The following is a 20,443-nucleotide window of genomic DNA, read 5'->3' as shown; positions in this document are numbered from 1 at the left end:
GGGGCCAGCTGCTGCTCCAGGGACAGGGAACCGAGGAAGGCAGCTGGCAGGGCCACTGTGGCCAGGTCCAGCTCAGAGCTTAGGTCACTAGGCAAGGTCTGAGGTCAAGCCAAGATGACAGCCAGCAGGTCAGGTCCTGCTGCTGCCAGAGAGCAGCTGGAGACCAGTACTGCTGCAGTGCGGCATAGACAGGCTGAGGGTGGGCTGATGTGGAGCCCCTGGGCCCATGGGTGGGGGTCTCAGGGGAGGCTGGTCAGGGCCAGTAAGGCCCAGTAGTGCCCTCAGGGTCCTGACACCTTGCCTCCACCTTGAAATTCATGGCTAAATGGGTTGAACATCACCAGTCCTGTGAGAAGCTCAGCTGCGTGCAGTGGACTTCATGTTCTCTGCCCCCGCATCCCTCCAGTTAACTCCTGTCACTGTGAAATTCTCTCTTACAGCCAGTTAGAAGATCAAGGGTGACTGCCCAACGGGACAACTGGAAGGGGAACTTCAGGGACCTCTGTCTTCTCCAGGGTAGGATTTGCCAACCCTCAGTCACAGTCTGCATCAGAGTGGTGTAGGCCCCAGTGGGAGCCAGGAGCAGCCATAGCTTGTGGTGGACCTGCTGTGCTCACACCATCTTATGGTGGTGCCAGGTGAGAAAAAACCCTTGGCGTTTGCAGACTCTGAGCTGGGATCTCGCAACAGGGGGTTTGCTAGGTCGTGTTGGTACCAGCTGTGGCCTTCATGCTGTTCTCTGTTGGGTTCAATGGGCCTTTAGTATGTCTTACAGGGGTGTCTGCTGGGAGGTGGTGGAAAGGGAGGGACCATCGGTCTCTTTCTTTTTCTCACTCCTTTGTAGTGTTTGTACTTGTACCCAACTCAATTTCTTTCTTGCTGTCTTCCACTGTCTCGCTCTGTGGCCACGCAAGGTGATGGACAGCAGAGCAGAGATGGAGGTTGTGAGAAGCACGAAGGGGAATGCCGCTGGGGAGGTCAGCGTCCACGTGGTCACCACCGAGAGCACTGTGCAGAGCACCCACCTGCCAACAACTGCCTTCATCATACCAGGTATGCGGAACTGTCCTCTCTAACTGGTGCCTCCCCAGCCTTCTCCCCCCACGTTGATACCTCACACTCCTTGTATATCTGTGTTCCTCCCAAACCTTGTGAGGCAAAGCCGTGCTGCTGTTGCCATCTTAGAGGTTCTGTGTGGCTATCCCACATCACTTGGACAATTTGTGGCCGATCAAAACCTCTTGAGTTTTAAACCAAAGCCCTGATGTCTGGGGCCCTGTGCCAGTGCAGCACAATGTGCTGGGTGCCTCCTCTGCAGGGCATGTGGGCTCCTGCGTTGCTGCGTTATCATAGAATCATGGAATATATCAAGTTGGAAGGGACCCATAAGGATCATCGAGTCCAACTCCCTGCTCTTCGCAGGACTGCCTAAAACTAAATCGTATGACTAAGAGCGTCGTCCAGACGCCCCTTGAACTCTGACAGGCTTGGTGCCGTGACCACCTCCCTGGGGAGCCTGTTCCAGGGACCCACCACCCTCTCAGTGAAGAACCTTTTCCTAATGTCCAATCTGAACTTCCCCTGACGCAGCTTCATTCCATTTCCTCGTGTCCTATCGCTGGTCACCAGAGAGAGGAGATCAGCACCTCCCCCTCCGCGGCCCCCCTTGAGGAAGGTGTAGACTGCGATGAGGTCACCCCTCAGCCTTCTCTTCTCCAAGCTCAACAAGCCAAGTGACCTCAGCCGCTCCTCGTAAGTCTTGCCCTCGAGACCCTTCACCATCTTGGTCACCCTCCTCTGGACACACTCTCATAGTCTGATGTCCTTCGTATATCGAGGCGCCCAAAACTGCACCCAGTACTCGAGGTGGGGCCGCACCAGTGCAGTGTAGGGTGGGACAATCACCTCCCTCGACCGGCTAGCGATGCTGTGCTTGACGCACCCGAGGTCACGGCTGGCCCTTTTGGCTGCCAGGGCTCACTGTTGACTCACATTCCACTTGCCATCAACCCAACCCCCAGATCTCTTTCCGAGGGGCTGCTCTGCAGCCTCTCGTCCCTCAGTTTGTACGTATAACCAGGATTACCCTGTCCCAGGTGCAGAATCCGACACTTGCTCTTGTTAAATTTCATACAGTTGGTGACTGCCCACCTCTCTAGCTTATCCAGATCTCTCTGTAAGACCTCTCTATCCTCAAAGGAGTCCACAGCTCCTCCTAATTTAGTGTCGTCGGCAAACTTAATGTACATTCGACTCCTGCATCCAAATCATTTATAAAAACATTCAAGAGCACTGGCCCTAAAATTGAGCCCTGTGGAACCCCACTGGTGACTGTCCACCAGCCTGATGTAACCCCATTTACTGTAAGTCTTTGAGCCCAACCCGTCAGCCAATTGTTCATCCAACGCATTATGGACTTGTCTAGCTGTGTGCTGGACCTTTTGTCCAAAAGCTTTGCTAAAATCCAAAAAAACCACATATTCTGACTTCCCTTGGTCAACTTGATAGGTTACCTTTTCGTAAAAGGAAATTTAGTTAAGCAGGACTTTCCCCTCGTGAACCTGTGTTGGCTATGACCAATGACTGCATTGTCTCTCAGGTATTTTTCAATAACTCCCAAAATAACCTTCTCCATAATTTTACCAGGCACTGAAGTGAGACTGACAGGCCTGTAATTACCAGAGTCGTCCTTCTTACCCTTCTTGAAAATTGGAACAACAATTTTCAGCTCAGCTGACCAGTGTCTTTCAGGAGGTGTGCGAGCAAAGCAAGGATGTGTGTTAGGTGAGATCAGGGGTGTTCTTTAGAACCAAATCTCATCATTTTTCCTGTTCCCGGTGCCTCAGTTCCCATTGTGGAGGGGCCCTAGGCTGCACAGTGTGTTCCTTTGAAATGAAACTAAACTGGAAGATACAGTCCAGGAGCTCGCCAGCACAATCCTGCCACATCAGGGCATCCTGGTCATGGGAACAGTCTGAGGTTAGGCTGAAGTAGGAACCCTTGGATGTGGATAGTGTCCGTGCCACCTCCCAGCACAAGCCATTGCTGGCTGCGGATCTTGTTGGGTCACGCTGCCTGCTTGTGGGTGCTTTAGCCCACAGCCCTGAGCCCTTGCCTGGGAGACTATGTCCTCTCTGTCATTTTGTGCTGCCTTTGAGCCTTGTTTGCATCAGTTAAGTGTTCTGTGTATGCCTCTGGTTGTTTGTTTCCTTTCTTCCCTTCTCAAGCAAATGCCACTACCATCAACCTTCCCACGAGCACCTTAGAAATTCAGCGATTCCCCCGGGAACCACAGAGAAGCACAGGGGCCGAGAGGCCAGAGAGGGGAGCAGGGACTGAGCCCATCACAGCTACTGTCATTCCCCAGATCAGTGGGGTGCAGACCTGCAGCACAGTCCGTGTGCTGGAGTGGAAAGATGGGGTGGCTACTTTGCCTGGGAGTAACCTGCGGGTAAGTGTAGCCCTGGGCCACCGTGTTTGCCCCCGCCCCGCCACTCTCCGCAGCTGCTTGCCCTTGTAAGTGGCAGTCCCCCAGCCTGTGCCAGGCAGGGCCCACCGGGATGTGACATGGTCCCTGGCAGTACCCGCACGCCAGCTGGAGGATCCCTCGGCTGTTTCGGCTCTGCAAGGCTCTTCTTGTGCCCCATCCCTGTGCCCCTCCCATCTTGTCACCTTAGTAGAGAGAGCACACACATGGTGCCTGGGGGGCTGCAGCAGGTCTGCCCTGCACAGGGAGGCAGAGGGATGCTACGTGCTGTGGAGGGCATCTTTCCTTTCTAAGCTGTGCCGTGGAGTTGGTTCTCGCCAAACTCCTGCGCTCACCCTGGAAATGGTGGCCTCGCACTCATCAGACAGTGGGTGCCTTTAAGTGTACCCCTCGGTACATGAAATAGCTTGCACAAAATGCAGTTTCTCAGCTGGTACTCAGCCTCAGGGCACCACATCCTCCAGCCATCACCCTGTCCCTCGTGCTGCCAGCTGGTGCTGGTGTCACCCAAGTGCAGGCAGCGTGCTTGCCCTGGCAGGCTCAGCGGCCAGCACAGACTGCAGGGAGGGGCAGCAGGACAGGTGACTTTGGTGCTATGCTCACCTTTAGCATCGGAAAAGCTGTCCTCTTGTTGGACGCACTAATGACCGAACCATGTCCCTCTCATTCTCAGAGCTCACATGCACCCATTAGCTATCAAGTTACATTTCTATCCTCCATGTTAACTATTTTTCCTTGTTTTTGGTTCAATGACATAGTTTCGAATAAATGAGTATGGGACGCTGAAGGTGGTGAGTGCTGATAAGATGCCTCCAGTGGAAGCTATAAAGGAGGGTCACACAGAGAAAGATGGGGACTCAGAGGTTTCACCCGCCAGCAGGGACAATCCTACTGTGGCTCAGGGTAAGGGAACCATGGTGGCACATCTGGGGTGGGTACCATCAATCAGCAGGTGCTGTCTGGCGTAGGCCCTGAGCGAGGCAAATGTCTCCTGCTTCCTGCTCTCCTTCCGTTGCTGCAGCTTGTGCCTCACTCCTCCTCTTCTCTCTGACTCAGATGCACCGGAGCAGACCAAGCTGCCAACAGCAGAAAGCATGTGCCACTGTGATACCTGTGGCCGGAGACACGTGTCGGACGGAGCCCGGGAAGGCAGGGGCTTCTGCAGTGAGCACTGTCACCAGCAGTTCAAAGAAAGGTAAAGGAAGGGGAGTCTGCTCACTGCAGAGCTATATCCATCTGTCTGTCTGCCCTCCCTCCCCTGGTCCACATACTCCAGCAAGGGATGCAAGTGGATCTGTCTCTGGGAGGTGCTGGAGACCCCACTTGTTTCCCTCTTTCCTGTAGGCAGAGTGCCCTGGCTGCAGTGTGGGGGGATGAAGACTTGTCCCAGGGGATGGCAGGAAGCACAGGAGCCAGATTTTCTCCTGCCCAATTTGTGGCCTCATGAACACATATCTGCTGGAGCAGGGCTGCAGCAGGAGGTTGCTGCAGTGGGTGCTTCCAGGCTGAGCAGCAGTGGGAGGCGTGGGTCACAAGGGCATTTCCAGCTCCTCTGCTTATTAGTGTGTGACTCCTGGGACTTGTTTTCCAGGATCTCTGTGTGACTCTGATGCAGCTTAGAGCCCTGCTACAAAACTAGATTGCTTTTGATCCATCCCTGGGTTCAGGCTTCTGATACCCAAGTGTGTGAGGGTGATTCTGGTCTGTACCCTGCTTCTAACCTCTTGCCAACTTGTGCACTAAGAAGAGCGCATACATTAGTCAGGAGGGATGGGAGCATGTGTGAGTAAGAAAAGTGGTGACAGTGATTCTCCAGCAGCCACTCCCTTACCGACACCCCAGCCATTGTGACGTACCGTGCCGCAGTGGTTTATTCTCCCTTCCTCCATGCAGGTCCGTTATTGTGGAAAACTCTGCCAGCAGCACCAATGCCACCGAAATCCTCAAGCCGGTGAAGAAACGAAAGAGGAAGGACTACCAGAGCCCTTCAGAGGAAGAATATGAATCTGAACAAATGGTAGGGAGGGCGTGTGTGCACGTGTGCTGATGTCAGGGGTGGGCCATGGGCCACCCCTGATTGCACTGCAGGTGTGTGCAGTTCTCATCGGTGCTTTCCAGTGTTGTGTCAGCTATATGTCAAAGGGGTAAACTGTTGGCTGTTAATGCCAAAAAGACTTGAATGCGTGGAGCATCAGGGCTTCTAGATGCTTTGTCTGGCTGTTTGGCATGCGGAGCACCTTGGATTTGGCAGTGCTAGACACGTCCTGATTGGGCTGTAGGTATCAAGCACTCTCAACTGCTTTCTTGAGTCTGGGCTGCCAAACTTAAGTGTTGAATTAAGAGAGTGTCTATCTGCGTGATGTGTATCCTGGGGAAGGGAGAGTGACTTTGACAAGGCAAGGAAGCTCTGCTTGCCAGCCCTGACTGTAGCAAATCCACTCCAGGTGTGATTGCTGCCACTCAGCACCAAAATCCCCCTCAGGCTCCCATCATCAGATCCTCTTAGCCACCCATTTCCGGGCCAAGCATCAGTCAAATCATGGATGTTGCAGAGGCACAGTATGGCCCTTGGCACCGGTATGAGGGTACAACACACAGCATAAACATCTGTGCAGACCTCCAACATGGTGGATTTCTGTTTTGTCTGCTCTCATGTCTAGGAGGAAAAGCAGGAAGAGAGGAAAAACTCTGCGGGAGATTCTGCCATCAGCAATCCAGAGGCTGATGTGTGGAACGGGAGCCAGCACGGTATGGAGGGCCGGGCGGGTGGTGGGGTGAGCGCTCCCGCCACGGCTGTGGGGTCCCGCTGCAGTGCTGCGGGGGCTGGGCTAGCATTTTGGTGCTCCAGCAGAGTCAAAAACCCAGTGCAACGTGCTGGTACATGTTCCTGAAGGCTTGTAAGCTCCTCTGCTTGCTTGATCCTGCTCTCTCTGTCTCTTTCCATTTCTCTCCTTTCCTCTCTCTCTCTCCACGGGAAGGGTGCACCCTTACAGATACGGCTGTGTCTTCTTCAGGCATTGGGCTGTACTGTACAAGTGCTTTCTGGTCCCTCCCCTTGGGAGCTGAATTTATTACTTGCTCTTGGATACCGTGTTTGCTCCGAGAGGCACTATCCTGAGCAATAACATGACTCTGCCCCATGTCTGGGTTTGCCCCCCACTTTGGACGGTCTTATGGGGAGCTTCACTCACGTGATTGGAAGCTCACAAGTTTGGGAGCTGCTCCTGTAGGTTTGGTGCTGCTGAAGCCAGATGATTTGGGGTTGTCTCATCTTGTGGGGATCTATTCCTGGACCATATCAGAGGAGATCTCAAACGCAGAGCTGTCGACACAGAGGGAAGGGAGACAAGCTGAGGGATGCAGTGTTTGCTTGTTTGTTTTTTTCCCTGCAGTGCCATTGGGGGCGAGGGGGAAGGAAAACTTGGGAAAATACTGAAAATAAACTTTATGGGAAACCTTTTGTCTTTGAATAGTGAAAGGTCATGCTCAAAGTAATTTTAAAATTAAACTATTCCAGCTTCATACTCCTCTCCATAGCCGAATGTAGGGACAGTAGCAGGGGCCAGATGTCATTAACCCCTGATGTTACTCTGAGTTAACCACTATTAAAAAAGGATCTCATACTTGCTTGCCAGGTCCTTTTCTCTACAGTCTGAGCCCTGAGCGTGTAGCCTTCCCTGCTGCATACAAGTTAGCAGTGCTGAGCCTTGTTATTTCAGCATTTTATTTTCTCTTATTTTAGAAGTACATCAGCAAACAAAATACACACCTGGATGCTTCAGTGCAGCAGAGTTGGTGTATGCTCTGTCTCCAGGTGTATTTGTTGTTCTCCAGAAGTGCAGAGCTTGTACTTAGAGATTCCCCAAACGTGCCTGCCACTTTTTTCTATGTCCTAAAGAATAATAAAGGTGTTCGTCACTCTTAACTATTAGCGAAGCATCTAGGTTAGTAACCTTGCTTACTGAAGCTCAGCTTTAATTTCTTCCACAAGTTCCTATTTTTTCCATCTCCACCTCCCCTAAGCCCAAGGGAGGAAGGAGTTGGTCTGTTTGTCTCCTGCACTTCTGGCCTGCCCTACCCAAGGCTATCTGCCATGGCTGACCTGTAGTTGTGAATTACTCAGTGCTGCAATAGGTACAGCACTCCTGGAGTCCCTTCAGGTGCTACGAAGCAGGGAGAGAAAGTGGCTGGAGAGCAAGAGACTTGGGTTGTGTCTCGTGTGCCTTGAGCAAGGCCTTTGTGGCCTTCCCAAAGGGGTCGAAGGCATGAAGGATCACCTCCCTGCCTATGAAGAGATGATGCTGTCGTCTTTTCGCGAATACCATAAGGGTAAATGCATCTCTAGGGCATCAGGGTGGCCCTGGTGTGCCAAGGGGCCTCAGGTGGTTGTCTCAGAGCAGAGGATAGCAGAGCTGCTGCCTTTGGAGCAGCGGCGGGAGGTGAGCCTGCTGCTGGTTTGAGTGGCTGGGAGCCCCTTGCAGCTGGGAGTGATTCCCAGACCTCTGGATTGATCTTGCTGGCTGTCCCAAATCCATCAGTGCTGTGGCCATTTCAGATGTACTGGCTGGAGGAGGACTGGTTGCAGAGGTGTCCCGATGCTTTGCACAGGACGGCTTGTCCCTCAGGCTCCTTAGGTGCCTTACTAGAGCATTGTACAGCGACAGAGGACATTTGGGTCGTGGGGACCTGTGTGAGAAGGGCACTTTTAGCTCTGTCTCTTCTCGGACAGCCGGCCAGGTTTACTGGAGGAGGGGCTCTGGTAGGATGGTGCTGAGCTTTGCAGGGATGCAGGACTGTGCGTGAGAGCGGGATGCAGCCCCAGCGGGACCCAGGCGCTGGCCTGCTCTCCGCACTGCCCCGAGGCAGGCAGGGACGGAGGCTGGAGCGGACCCTCAGCAGCGCCTCTTGTGTGTGCGTTTGTGCTGCGCTCAGGTGCCAGTGAGGAGAAGAAAGAAGGCTGGTCTTGGGCGTCCTACTTGGAGGAGCAGAAAGCTGTCGCTGCCCCTTTAGATCTCTTCCAGGATGTGAGTTGGGATTTTCCTGTCTTTTTCCCTCTTTCATCTTCTCTTTTCTTTCCCTTTTTTTTCCCACCCCTCCTCCTTCTCCTCTCTTCCTTGCTTCCCTATTTTGCGGGACTCTGAGCGATAAGCAAGCTCCCATCTTCACCTGGAGGTGACCAGTCAGCCTCCAGTTTTGATTTGCCCCGAGTCCCACTCCCCAGCAGGGTGCTGTCCCCCATCCCAAGCACCCCACATTTGCCTAGGACATCCCGGTGGCTCTAGCAGGCTGGTGGAGCCTTTCCAGCCCTTCCTTGAAGCCAGGTGTGGGCTCTCCTGAGGCCACGCTGCTGCGCTGCACCCCTTCTCCCACGCGTCCGATTGCCAGGGTGCAAGAGCATCCAGGCCCATGCCCTACTCTCCCTGGCTGCAGTTGTTAGCCCAGGGACACCCTGCCCTGCCAGTAGCAAGAGATGCAAACCCACAAGGAGGTGGAAGAATGTGTTTTTCTACGGGAAAAGAATTAAAATTTGGACGACAACATAACCTGTGGCCCACAATCTCCTGGTCCCAGCAGCTCGCATTGCCTGATGGTTGCTCCTTGGGATGGTTCTAGACCCAACTACCTGTGTCGTTTTTTACATTGTAGTTTCATTTTTTGTTTCCAGTACCAAGTAGCTTCCCAGCACAAGAATGGCTTTAAAGTGGGGATGAAGCTGGAGGGGATCGATCCGCAGCACCCATCTATGTACTTTATCCTGACGGTGGCTGAGGTAAGGCGCCTCCGGTTCCCATGTTCCTTGGTTCCTCCTCGCACCCGCGCAGTGGGAGGCTCTGTGGGAGGGGAGGTGCTGCCGGCTGGCCCGGGGAGGAGACAGGCTTTGGGCCCTCACCTGCATGTCACTGCATGAGATGAGCTAGTGCTCCAGCACCTCGGTCAAGCAAATGGGGAGTTTCCTTCCAGATTGTAGAGGCAGAAGACAGTGCTGCAGAGCAGCTGTCATGCCCCAGTCTAGCTGGTCTCTCCATCACCTTGACACAGCACTGCCATGCGGGGAGAGACTGTGGTGATGACAACAGCTTCTTATCTTCGAGCTTATGCCCCTCAGACAGGTCTGAGCCCTTGAGACGGAGGGTGTGGACACATCCCATTGCTCTTCCTCGTGTGCATGGAGGCCTGCTGTCTGTGGGGCCCTCCGCTCAGCCATGTGGCAGCCAAACTGGCCTTGCCTCGCAGTGCTCCCCAGGCAGCCAGGGAGATAGCCATACAACAGTGGCTGCTGTTCTTGCTGCTGGAGAGAGTTCACCAAAGCAGCGTGGCATTTGGCCAAAATCCCTGTGCCAGCATCTCTCCTGGGTGCAGAAAAGGGAATCCTTCCACTTACTGGACCCAGCAAGGTGCCCCACCATGGCATCTCATGTACCAGCCTGAACCTCCCTTCTTGGTGGCCTTGCACTTACCTTGTTCCGTGCTGGACACCTTTTGGGACTGGCATGTGCTTCCCAATTTGGGCACTGGCCTATGATCAACGCTTGGTTTCCCTAAGTGATATGCTGAGATTGCGTGCAGGAGGGGAGGTGTGTGCGATGCTCAGCCGGGGACAGGAGGAGGTTTCCATGGTCCTTTCCTTTTCCTGCCCTTCCTGCTGGTAGGTGTGTGGTTATCGGATGCGCCTCCACTTTGATGGCTACTCTGAGTGCCATGATTTCTGGCTGAATGCTGACTCCCCCGACATCCACCCCGCTGGCTGGTTTGAGGAGACGGGGCACAAACTCCAGCCCCCGAAAGGTAAGGAGTTAGTGAATCTCAGTTGTTGGGTCCTGTTGAAGGAGGGGGACAAGTAGTGGGCCCCCAAATGTAGAACTGGAGATGGGGACAGGGTGGCTCCATGGGGCCCAGGAAGGGATGCTGCTGTGCTGGGAGGGTTCCACAGGACAACCTTTCAGGCACCCATCATGCTAAAGATCTCTGCTCGATCCCATTTTGGGGCAGAACCCTGTCACCCTGGATGTCCCAGTGCCAAGCTGAAGCCAGCAGCTGTGCCCCAGGGCAGGTGGGACTGATGCTTTCTGCGGGGGAGCTGAGCTCTGGATTTCCACTCCACTGCTAACGTTTCCTAGCACCCCTTCAAAATCAGCCACTGGGCCTAAGTTACAGGTTTTGGGTTTCCCAGGGCTGCTGTAGACCCCATCTGCCCACAGCAGGGCATGCCTGGCAGGGTGAGGGCTGGTCGGGGCTGGCCGGGCTTGGCCTCACGACCTCTTGGCTGCTCTCTGTGAACTTGCTGCTCTCATTTCTCTTCCTGAGGGGTTGTAGGTTATAAGGAAGAAGAATTCAGCTGGACAAACTACCTGAAGATAACAAAGGCTCAGGCAGCTCCTAAGCACCTCTTCATGGTCCGAGACACTGTGAGTAGCAGCTTCTCCTTCCTGCCAGAGCCTGCAGGTTCAGGTGTGACTTCTTCCCCTCTAGCTGAGCAGAATGCCTCTGCCAGTGCTGGGCTTTTCTCTGCTCACCCCACGCTTTTCAAGCCCACAGTGCAGAGGGCCAAGAGAGTGTACGGCTGTGTTGCTTAATGAGATGTGGCACACTTTGCTGCTGAGGATCTGTAGCTTGGACACTAGTTTGGTGTGCCCAAAATTGATGTTGGTCTGATTCACTGTTTCATCCAGGTCAGTCTCAGGGAGAGTTAAATCTATTGCAAAAGTACTGGTGAGGAGAAGTAACCGCTACTGTCAACAATTATTTTGCCAAAACCCCTCAGTTTCATAATGTTTCATAAGTATAATTCTTTTGTCTCTGTTTTGTGTCTTCGTTGTTTCTGTCTCTGCCTTTATTTTTCATATGGCAGCTTGGGTAGGGAAAGTGGGAATATAGTGGAGTGCAAAATGCTGATGATTCCTTTGTCAGCTGCAGAGGAAACTCAACCTACTGATAAATCAGCCTTTCCAAGTTATTTATTGTGTCTAAACCCTCCTGCTCATTGCTGCAACAATTGCAATAGCATGTGTGACACAGCATTTTGCACAGATTTTGGATCCAAGAAATAAAGGCAAGATAGGATGAAGGGCCCTGTCCCGGCTCCTCCTGCCAAGCCTAGGGCATTGGTCACTGCTAACACTGGAGGAGCGTGACCGCAAACAAGTGTTTTGTGACAAAATCTGAATCGGTGTAAGCTGGAGGCTGTGTTTCTCTTGGAGGTTACTGCTTATAGAAGATCCTGAGGGTCTGAAGATTTCTTTTCCTCTTTCTTTGTGTGGCCAAGCTGAGTTACTTACCCTCTGCCTCTTTTCTTGCACGCACAGCAGGGCACTGCCCTTCTGGGATCCTGAGTGCTCCTGGGCCTGCCTGGAGGCCAGGGAGGGTCTGGTTTTGGGAGGGTTTGGGCAGGTGCCTCCTTGCAGCAGGCAAGGGAAGTGGTGAGGAGGGCGCTGGGACCGTGGCTCTGAAAGAATCCTGCCCCTCTCTCCTCCCAGCACGAGGCTTCTCCGGGCTTCGAGGTGGGCATGAAGCTTGAAGCTGTGGACCGCATGAACCCTTCCCTGATCTGTGTTGCCACAGTGACTGACGTGGTGGACAATCGCTTTTTGGTGCACTTTGACAACTGGGATGATACTTATGACTACTGGTAAGTGCACAGAGGTTCCTGGGGTGCCAGTGTTGGGGAGACACCCTGCCACCGCTTCAGCAAGAGTGACGAGGTGCTCGGGAAAGCGTGGGACAATCCCAGCACGCTGCTGCAGACAGGCCACCAGTGGTCCAGTGAGGCAGAGGCTCACCCCCCTGTGCTGGGGGACAAACGTTTACCTGTTCCATGTCACCTCCTGGGACATTGCCATGGCCCTGTAGATAATGTGGCGCAAAGACAGGCGTGATCATATGCTGTGGGCTTGCCTTGAAACCCACTTGGGAGATGGGGCCACCTGCAATGCAGAGACTGAAGGCCTGGTCTTAAAAGGAGCTCCCGCGTCTGTAGGCAGGGGTTGTGGTCGGGGCAGGGAAGTGTCCCAGCTGAAGCTGGTTAAGGCCAATTAAAATGACCAGTTAGCACAATTAGGGTCCTGAAAGCAACTCTGTTTCCTTTGTGGCTGGATCTCTCTGACCGTCTCTTACTTCTCGCCCCAAGGAGCCATGGGGCTGCAGTGGTTTCTGTCCCTGGCTGCTCCTCACTCGCTGGTGCTGGGCAACTACCTGCTCTGTCCCAGGGCAGACCTGCGAGCAGCAGCACCTGAGTGTGCTGTGACGTACTGGGAGCCATGACCAGGACATGAGCCCCCCCGATTGCTCAGGTCTCACTGCTCTGAAAGGCATGGCCTGTCTCCCCGCTCGCAGCAAAGGGTTGCTGTTCCCTGGGCAGGTCTGCAGCAGGGCTTGCACCCGGCGCGTGTTTGTGTCCTGTCCCTCTGAGCTGGAGTCCCCTTGCTCTAGCCCTTGCCTTGCCAGGACGCGTGGTTCCCTGGATCACTCAGGGACAAGGGTGCTGTAGAAGACATCGGCTTCTGCAGGGACTTTTGCTGGTGTTGCAGGCCTGGGGTGTGCCACCAAGTGGCCTGTCCTGAGCCCCTGCAGCCCATGCTGTCTGGTGGTGATAAGCTGGTTATCTCAGTCCTGTGTAAAAGTTTGGGTGTGTTTTCTAGGTGTGACCCCAGCAGTCCATACATCCACCCAGTTGGATGGTGTCAGGAGCATGGCAAACCCCTCACACCTCCTCAAGGTGAGTCAGTGGCCCGGGAGCACAGCCTTCCGTGGCGCATCCCTCCGGGGACAGGCTTCCTAGGGTGGCATGGGGAGCCTGGGGGTGCAAACCCCATGGCCCTTGCTTGTCTGCAGGCACAGGCAGTTTCCTTTAGCAAGGCCACAGCCAGGGAGATGGCGTGCTCCTGCCAAGGCTCCTGTTCACGTGTTCAGGTGCAGCATGGTGGTTGTGTCCGGCCGAGTGGAGACATGAGGAGGACCCAAGCTGTCTGTGCAGGCCCAGACGTTTCTGCTTCCTTGTACCCTGGATTTCATGGTCCATGAGAAAATAGTAGCACTTCTTGATACCTTTCAGGTTCCCGTGTGCCTGGCACAGATTTGGTTGGTCCTTCAAGGCAGTAGGACATTCTGGGGTACTTGCTGTCTTCCTGCAGGCATGTCTCACCTTCTGCATCTTCCCCCTTCTAGATTATCCTGACCCTGACAACTTCACCTGGGAAAAGTACTTAAAGGAAACCGGAGCATCTGCTGTCCCAGCTTGGGCCTTTAAAGTGGTGAGTGCCACATCATCTGTTCCACTGTGCCTGGGCAGGAATTTGGGTTTTCTCCATTGTCAGGTCTTTGCTTTTATGAAAACTCAAGTGATGTTCAGTATGCTCCTGCCACAGACCTGGGGTTCAGATCTACACTCAAGGTTCAGAAGTCAGGGCTATCTTTGGCAAATAGTTCAAAACTGGGAAAAAATGGGAAGTATGACCATCCCCTCGGCTAGACAGGAGCCGGGTGATGGGAAATCGTTTAGGCTTGCTTGATAGTTGTCTCCAGCTGCAGCAAGAGCAGCTGTGTCCAGCCATGTGTGGCTGCAATACAGATCCCCAAAATGTGTCTCTTAGAGACCTTCTTCCTTTGGGCACAGCTTTCCCGTCTTGTTAAAACACAGCTCAGATCCGAGAGGCCTGTCCCCACTCTCTCCAGTTGCTACTGTGAGCTGGGATGGCTCTTACCTGGACAGGCCAGGGCTGGGAGCTGGGCTTGAGGAGCTGCACGCTGCTGGGAAAGCTGCCGAGGGGCGCGGGAGCCCGAAGCACGGCCCTGCTCCCCGCTGACCTGGGTTCTTCCTGGCCCCAGCGCCCACCCCACGGCTTCCTGGTCAACATGAAGCTGGAGGCAGTGGACAGGAGGACTCCTTCCTTCATCCGAGTGGCCACTGTGGAGGACGTGGAAGATCACAGGATAAAGGTGGGTGCTGGAGTCTTGGTGCTGAGCCTGTGTCCAGGCGCTATGTTGGCTTGCTCCTGTCCTTCCCAACTCTGCTAGTTGCAGTGGCAAAGTGTGCGGAGGTCTGTGGAAGCACACCATGTGGAAGATGGCAGGTCCCAGTGCCTGGCTCCAGGAGTGGAGGAGAGCCTTGTGCTGCAGTTCAGCTCCACCCTGCTGCTTGCTGTCAGCTAGGAGGGCTCCAGAGCTCCTCAGGGAGGTGCCCTGAAGTTTGAAGGGTGACTTCTCTACTTGTCTCCCCAGATCCATTTTGATGGCTGGAGCCACATCTATGATTTCTGGATTGATGCAGATCATCCGGACATCCACCCCATAGGCTGGTGCTCAAAAACTGGACACCCGCTGCAGCCTCCTCTCAGTAAGTCCTGTGCCTGGGTCAGTCCCTCATACCAGGGCCCAAGCGTGCCAGATCCCCACTGTCATCGCCACCTGCCCATGCACAGAAATGGGAGGGCAGGTGCTGGCTGAGGATGGCAGGGAAGAAGGGCTTTTCCATGGAGATGTCAGTTGGAAAAGTCCTTCCTGTTTGGCGCAGGCAGGGAACCCAGAGCCCTGGCTCTGCCTGGGGCTGCAGCTGTGACAGTCTCTCTCCTGTTTCTCCTCCTGGTCTAGGGCCAAAGGAACCAGCCTCCTCTGCCCACGGGGGCTGCCCAACCCTGGGCTGCAAGAGCATCCCTCACACCAAGAGCTCCAAGTACAGCTTTCACCACAGGTGAGTTCCCCAGCGCACCTCAGTGGAGCACAGCTTACCTGCCGGCCTGCACCGGCCCTTTCTCCGCTCCTCCGCACCTGCACCAGCAACAAGCCCTTTCCTGCACCCACTCTACCTCTGGCTCTGCCTCCTGCTTAGGGGCAGCTCCTGCTCTGCCCAGGCCAGGCCCCAAGGCAGCCCGGAGCCCGCAGTTAGTCTAACTCCTGTGAGCTCCTACTCTGCGCCTGTTCTGCGGCACCCAGAGCCCCTGGGGGTGCCCTACATGCCCATCTACCTGTGGGGATGTATGGGCTACATAGGGGACAGTGCCTCTAAGATGCTGTTCACTGATACCAGCTTCGAGGATGATGTTCCTCCCGCCCCTCATGGATGCCTTTCACTGTGAGGTTGTGAGCTGGGAAGTCCTGAGAAGGAACAGTGCATCTCCTTCAGCTCAGTCAGTCGCTTGCATGACCTTTTCCAGGGGAAACCAGGCACGGTGTAGTGCTGACCCCAGCATGGCAGGCTGGCGTCAAGAGAAGCGAGTATGATGGAGCATCTGTGAGGATGGGGAAGGCAGATCTGGCTCCCAGGGGTTTATTTACTTGTCACACTTGTGACACTTCCTTCCTCCTCACTGTGAGGCTAGTCTGGATGCCTGTGGGGGCAAGAAAGGGAAGATGGAGACTCTGTGAACCGCAATGACCTGCTTGATCAGCACTGTGGTGACTTGCACAGGGTCACTGTGACAGCAGCGGAGAAGGTGGGGCCGGTGTTTGTACCTGGAGGGACTGGGTGTGCCCTGCCCGTGCACCCAGCGCCCTCCCCCCGGGAATTTGTTCGGCATGTCTTTACTCTGCTTTCCATGGCCAGGGCTACAGCTTCCCATGCTTGGGGGCGGAGGGGCGGCCCTGCTGGCTTGCCCCCCCATGCTGCTGTGAGCCCGGTCCAACGCTTGCCTCCCCTCTGTTCTCTAGGAAGTGCCCCACGCCGGGTTGCGACGGGTCAGGACACGTGACTGGGAGATTCACAGCCCATTACTGCCTCTCAGGGTGCCCGCTGGCAGAGAAGAACCAGGGCAGGCTTAAGGCAGACTTGTCCGACACCGAGGCTTCAAGTCGCAAGAGGAACCTGATTGGCTTCCCTCAGCGAAAGAAATCTCGGCACCACGGGAGGTACGGGCAAGTCCGGTGAGCCCCGTGCAGCAGTGCAGGGCCACTGTGCCACGACTGCCATCCCTGAGAGGGGATGGCCAAGCCGGAGAGGCTCCTTGACCGCGGGGGAGCATGGTTGCTGGCAGCTGGCGTTTGTCCTTCCAGCTCTGTTGGGCACCTCTCTTGGTTTTTGTTCCCACGTTTTGTGTCTTTAGCTGTCAACCCTTTGGGTCAGGGTCCAAGAGGTAATCCTTGCTCCCACTGCCAAGGCATTGCTCTGTGTGGTGTGGAGGAGGGCCCTTGGGCCAGTCCCAACCCAGTTGGAAATCAGTCTTCCTGTCTCTTTAGAGGGCGACCTCCAAAGTACCGGAAGATCCAGCAGGAAGACTTCCAGAGTAAGTGCCATCCTCTGCCATGGTGTCATCGCAGGGGCAAGGCTCGAGGAGCTGGGGTGGTGGCTGTTGGAGGCGGGTGTCCCTTGGCTCACTCAGTCAGACCTCACGCAGGTCAGCGCCAGCGAGGAGCTTGTGGTCAAAGGAGCTTGTCTGCCAAAGTTGACCATCTGACAAGGAGTGTCCCTGCCTCTTACCAGAGCTCTGCTAGGTCCCTCGTTATGTCTCTTGGTTTATGTATGTGAATCTTTGAGTGTTTTAGGGCGGGGAATTAGGATCCTCTTTCTATGGCAATGCATTTTCCCCGGCGCTTTGTCCTCTTCAGACAGGGATGCTGTGCCTTCATCCTGTGGCTGCCATACCCCAAAATATCAGTGTGGTTGTGAAGTGCCAAATTACTGCTGTAGCACAGAAACTGATGCTGAACACTTTGCTTGGCATTTAGTTGTGATGACTAACATAAGACAATGACTGACATTTATTCCAGCAAGTATCCATTTTACCATGGGCTGTCCTGCTGCCTACCCTAGTGCTGGGGGTGAATGAAGAAGATCTCTTCTTGGGAGCCATCCTTGGCTCCTTGGGAGCAGAGAGCAAGGGAAAAGCTTTGTTAAAAACGTAAAATGAACTGAATGATATGGGATGGCATTCTGGTGTGAAATTTGACATCTAGTTCAGTATGGAAAATTAATGATTGAAGGTGGTGAGAACAAGGCAAAGCCAAGCTTGTCTTTTAAACTTCTTCCCCCACCATCCCAATCCCACCAAACTGAACACTTGGATACACTGATATCCTATTAATTCAAGGGACAACCACTAGCTCTTGACACCTGGATCCATGAGACCATCTGCTGCCAGCCCTGGGCCTGCCCCTGAACAGGGCCCTCCCCAAGGCTTGTAGGATAGGATGGGATGGGATGTTCTCATCCTTCTACCTTGTACCACATCTTGCATTTTTATTGCCAGCTATATCTTCAGACAATATGCACCAGTCGCTCTTCATGTCTGCCCTGTCTGCCCACCCCGACCGCTCCCTGTCACTCTGCTGGGAGCAGCACTGCAAACTCCTGCCGGGGGTGGCTGGCATCACAGCAACTACAGTGGCCAAGTGGACCATTGATGAGGTAAGATGGTTTTGGAGTCTGCATGCTGGCTTCTAACCCACTGGCATGGCTGGGAGCACTCTACCTGGCTGTGCAGCACCATGGTACATGCACCAGGCACAGAGGTGCTTCAGCAGCCACTTCCCCAGGCTAGTGAGAAAGCAGTCCACTGGACACATGTGTGGGGTACTGTGTGGACAACTGCCATACATGAGCCCCGATGGCAGCTTCTGGGAAGCACATGCAGGACTACCAGCCTCTCACTTGGCTTGAATGTGACACTAGTCCAGGGCAGGCAGGTGGAGGCAAACAGCAGTCTCTTCATTTAGCGTGTTACAGTTTTCCAAAGAAATTAGTTTCATCTTTACCAAGTTAATAAATTAAACAACAGACTGCAGATAAGAAGTCACTTCCCTGTTTCTCTGAAAAAGAAATCTTAACTGCAGATGCTTCATCGTCACCTTCATTCACTTTCTTGGGCATCTGCGGTGGCCCCTCTTAAGGCCTGGGTAGCTGGAACTCTGGCACCAGCCCCAGCAGCCAGCCCTGCCTGATTTCCCCATTACCTTCCTGTGTGCCCCTCTCCTGCCCCCACCCCTCAGTGGGAATCGTCTCGCTGTGCTGCAGATGGGGATGTTGTTGGGGATGAAGCTGCTGTAGCATTTGCTACTTTGGGGCTGGAGGAGGCTGGCACCTGTGCCCCGGTCCAAGGGTGATCTCTAGGTATGGGAGGATGCTGCAGCTGCAGAAGTCAGGATGTGGGCTCATGGAGGGTCTCCAGCCAGAAACATTGCTTCTGTCTTGACATTTTTCTCTTTTATTCCAAGGTCTTTAGCTTTGTTCAGACTCTGACGGGTTGCGAGGACCAAGCCAAGCTCTTCAAGGATGAGGTGAGAAGGGCTGGAGGATGAGTGCAGGTGGCCAAGGACAGCTGTTTGCCAACAGGGCAGGGAGGAATTGGTCAGTGGCTTTCCTGCAACGGATTGCTGCTGAATGCTGAGAGCACATCCAGCACCTGGCAGTGATCCCACCCTGCAGCCCTGGGGACAGCAGCCCCACTGCATTCAAGTTTGCAGCTGTCTGCCCATGCAGATACGGGGGCAGGAGGGGAGATGCTGACCCCCAAAGGAGCTGTGCTGCCTTGTTCTCACAGCATGGGTGAGGGAGGGCCCCTCTGAGGAGGCTAGGATGGGGGAGCAGAAGGAGGATGGTGCAGCCTTAATAGTACCATCACCTCCTGTGGGAAGCTGCTTACTCCTCACCCATTCATCCTTTCCCACCTGCATCCTCTCACCAGCACAGCAGTTCAGTGGCCTTGCTGTCTGTCAGCCAGGTTCATCGTTTTTAGACCCCTCTGTGGACAGATGTGCAGAGGGGCCGCTTTCCGGCATGCGCGGTACACCCAGGGCAGGCTGATCCTGGACGTGCTGGGTACAGCAAGTGTCCCAGCCTGCTAGTAAATGGCCCCTGTGCTTTAAGGGTGCTCAGGCACGCAAAGCTGAGCTGGGGGCAGCCTCCATGCGTGGATGGACGGGTGTTTGCCCAGAGCAGGTTGCCTGCCAGCTGTGTGCTGTGCCCGTTGCACTCTGGCGCAGAAGCCTGGGCTGGCTGCAGTGTGACCTCCTGGGGCGGCCCCTGGAAGGGCCTTTCCCCCTCTCCTTCGTGTTCCTGGGTGCACGAGCTCCCAGCTCTGGCTTATCTGGGACAGCGTGGGAGTGCTGTGGGTGGCCCCTGCCCTACTCCCTGGGGATCGTCTGTGGCACCTGGCTGAGGGTGAGTGTGACTGTGCACGTCCCCAGGTCGTGCCCGTGCTGGCTGTCCCTAGGAAGTCACAGCCTGGGTTTTCGGTGAGTGCCTTTGTCCCTGCTCTCCTCTTCAGATGATCGATGGCGAGGCGTTCCTCTTGCTGACGCAGGCTGACATCGTCAAGATTATGAGTGTCAAGCTGGGCCCAGCACTCAAGATCTACAATGCCATCCTCATGTTCAAGAACGCTGATGACACCTTAAAGTGACTTTTCTTGGCCCGATCAGGACCCTCCCTCAGCACCGGTGCTGCCAAACTGTCTGGTCAGGACAGAGATTCCCCCCGACTGACCGCAGCTTGTCATGTCCTGCTCATGTCCTCTCGGATGCTGCATCTCCACTTTCCCACCAGTCCATCTCCCATCCTCTCCCATCCACTCCACACTGCCTTTCTCCTCCAGCGCTGGGTACAGACTGACCCCAAGCCTCGGGGGCGGCTGCAGGGACGGAGGGTGGATGTGGGACTAGCCTGTCTTAGCGTGACAGCTGCCCCCCACGTCCTGCTGTGACTGCACCGATTCAGGGAGGGGTGTGTTGAGGGACGGGGGATCAGTGCAGAGGGTGTAGCAGCTGGAGGCTGACACCGCTACTCAAGTCACCCAGATAAAGGAAGGGACTGACTGCCTGCATACGTGCTTGCACCCGTTCAAAGGCTGGTCTTAGCTTTGCTCAGCAGCTGAGAGAGATTCCCCCCCCGCCCCCCCCCCCCCAATGTGTTCCTCTGGGGGGGCTTGTGCTAACATCATTTCCAAGGGACGCTCTCAAGGAGCTTCTGCTCACTTTTCTCTGAATTCCTTTGACTTTCCCTTTTAAGGCCAGATGATGACTTTGCTTTGCAGC

The 20,443-nt window shown here is 54.7% G+C and overlaps 1 protein-coding gene across 1 annotated transcript; it reads left to right on the top strand.

The window, feature by feature from the left end:
• The first annotated feature begins 610 nt into the window (after positions 1–610).
• L3MBTL1 (L3MBTL histone methyl-lysine binding protein 1) lies at positions 611–20,179 on the top strand. The gene is made up of 22 exons (XM_059827379.1): positions 611–638; positions 915–1,053; positions 3,228–3,451; positions 4,246–4,390; positions 4,544–4,682; positions 5,381–5,504; positions 6,148–6,235; positions 8,420–8,511; positions 9,153–9,257; positions 10,138–10,273; positions 10,793–10,893; positions 11,962–12,113; positions 13,123–13,199; positions 13,649–13,734; positions 14,309–14,419; positions 14,702–14,816; positions 15,071–15,170; positions 16,127–16,324; positions 16,652–16,698; positions 17,662–17,819; positions 18,626–18,688; positions 19,678–20,179. Exons 2-22 carry the CDS (start codon positions 918–920, stop codon positions 19,810–19,812), a joined length of 2,532 nt encoding a protein of 843 aa, XP_059683362.1. The 5' UTR covers positions 611–638; positions 915–917; the 3' UTR covers positions 19,813–20,179.
• Positions 20,180–20,443: the final 264 nt, after the last annotated feature.

This window comes from Gavia stellata, chromosome 20 (genome assembly GCF_030936135.1).
Source record: "Gavia stellata isolate bGavSte3 chromosome 20, bGavSte3.hap2, whole genome shotgun sequence".
Lineage (NCBI taxonomy): Eukaryota > Metazoa > Chordata > Aves > Gaviiformes > Gaviidae > Gavia > Gavia stellata.
Note: the sequence above shows the minus strand (reverse complement) of the source record. Positions and strands in the feature narration are given on the sequence as shown.

Coding starts and splice junctions, on each gene's coding strand:
- L3MBTL1 (XM_059827379.1), top strand. CDS start 918: ATGGACAGCAGAGCAGAGATGGAGGTTGTGAGAAGCACGAAGGGGAAT. Junction 8,512..9,152: donor CTTTAGATCTCTTCCAGGAT/GTGAGTTGGGAT, acceptor TTTTGTTTCCAG/TACCAAGTAGCTTCCCAGCA. Junction 13,735..14,308: donor CAGCTTGGGCCTTTAAAGTG/GTGAGTGCCACA, acceptor TCCTGGCCCCAG/CGCCCACCCCACGGCTTCCT.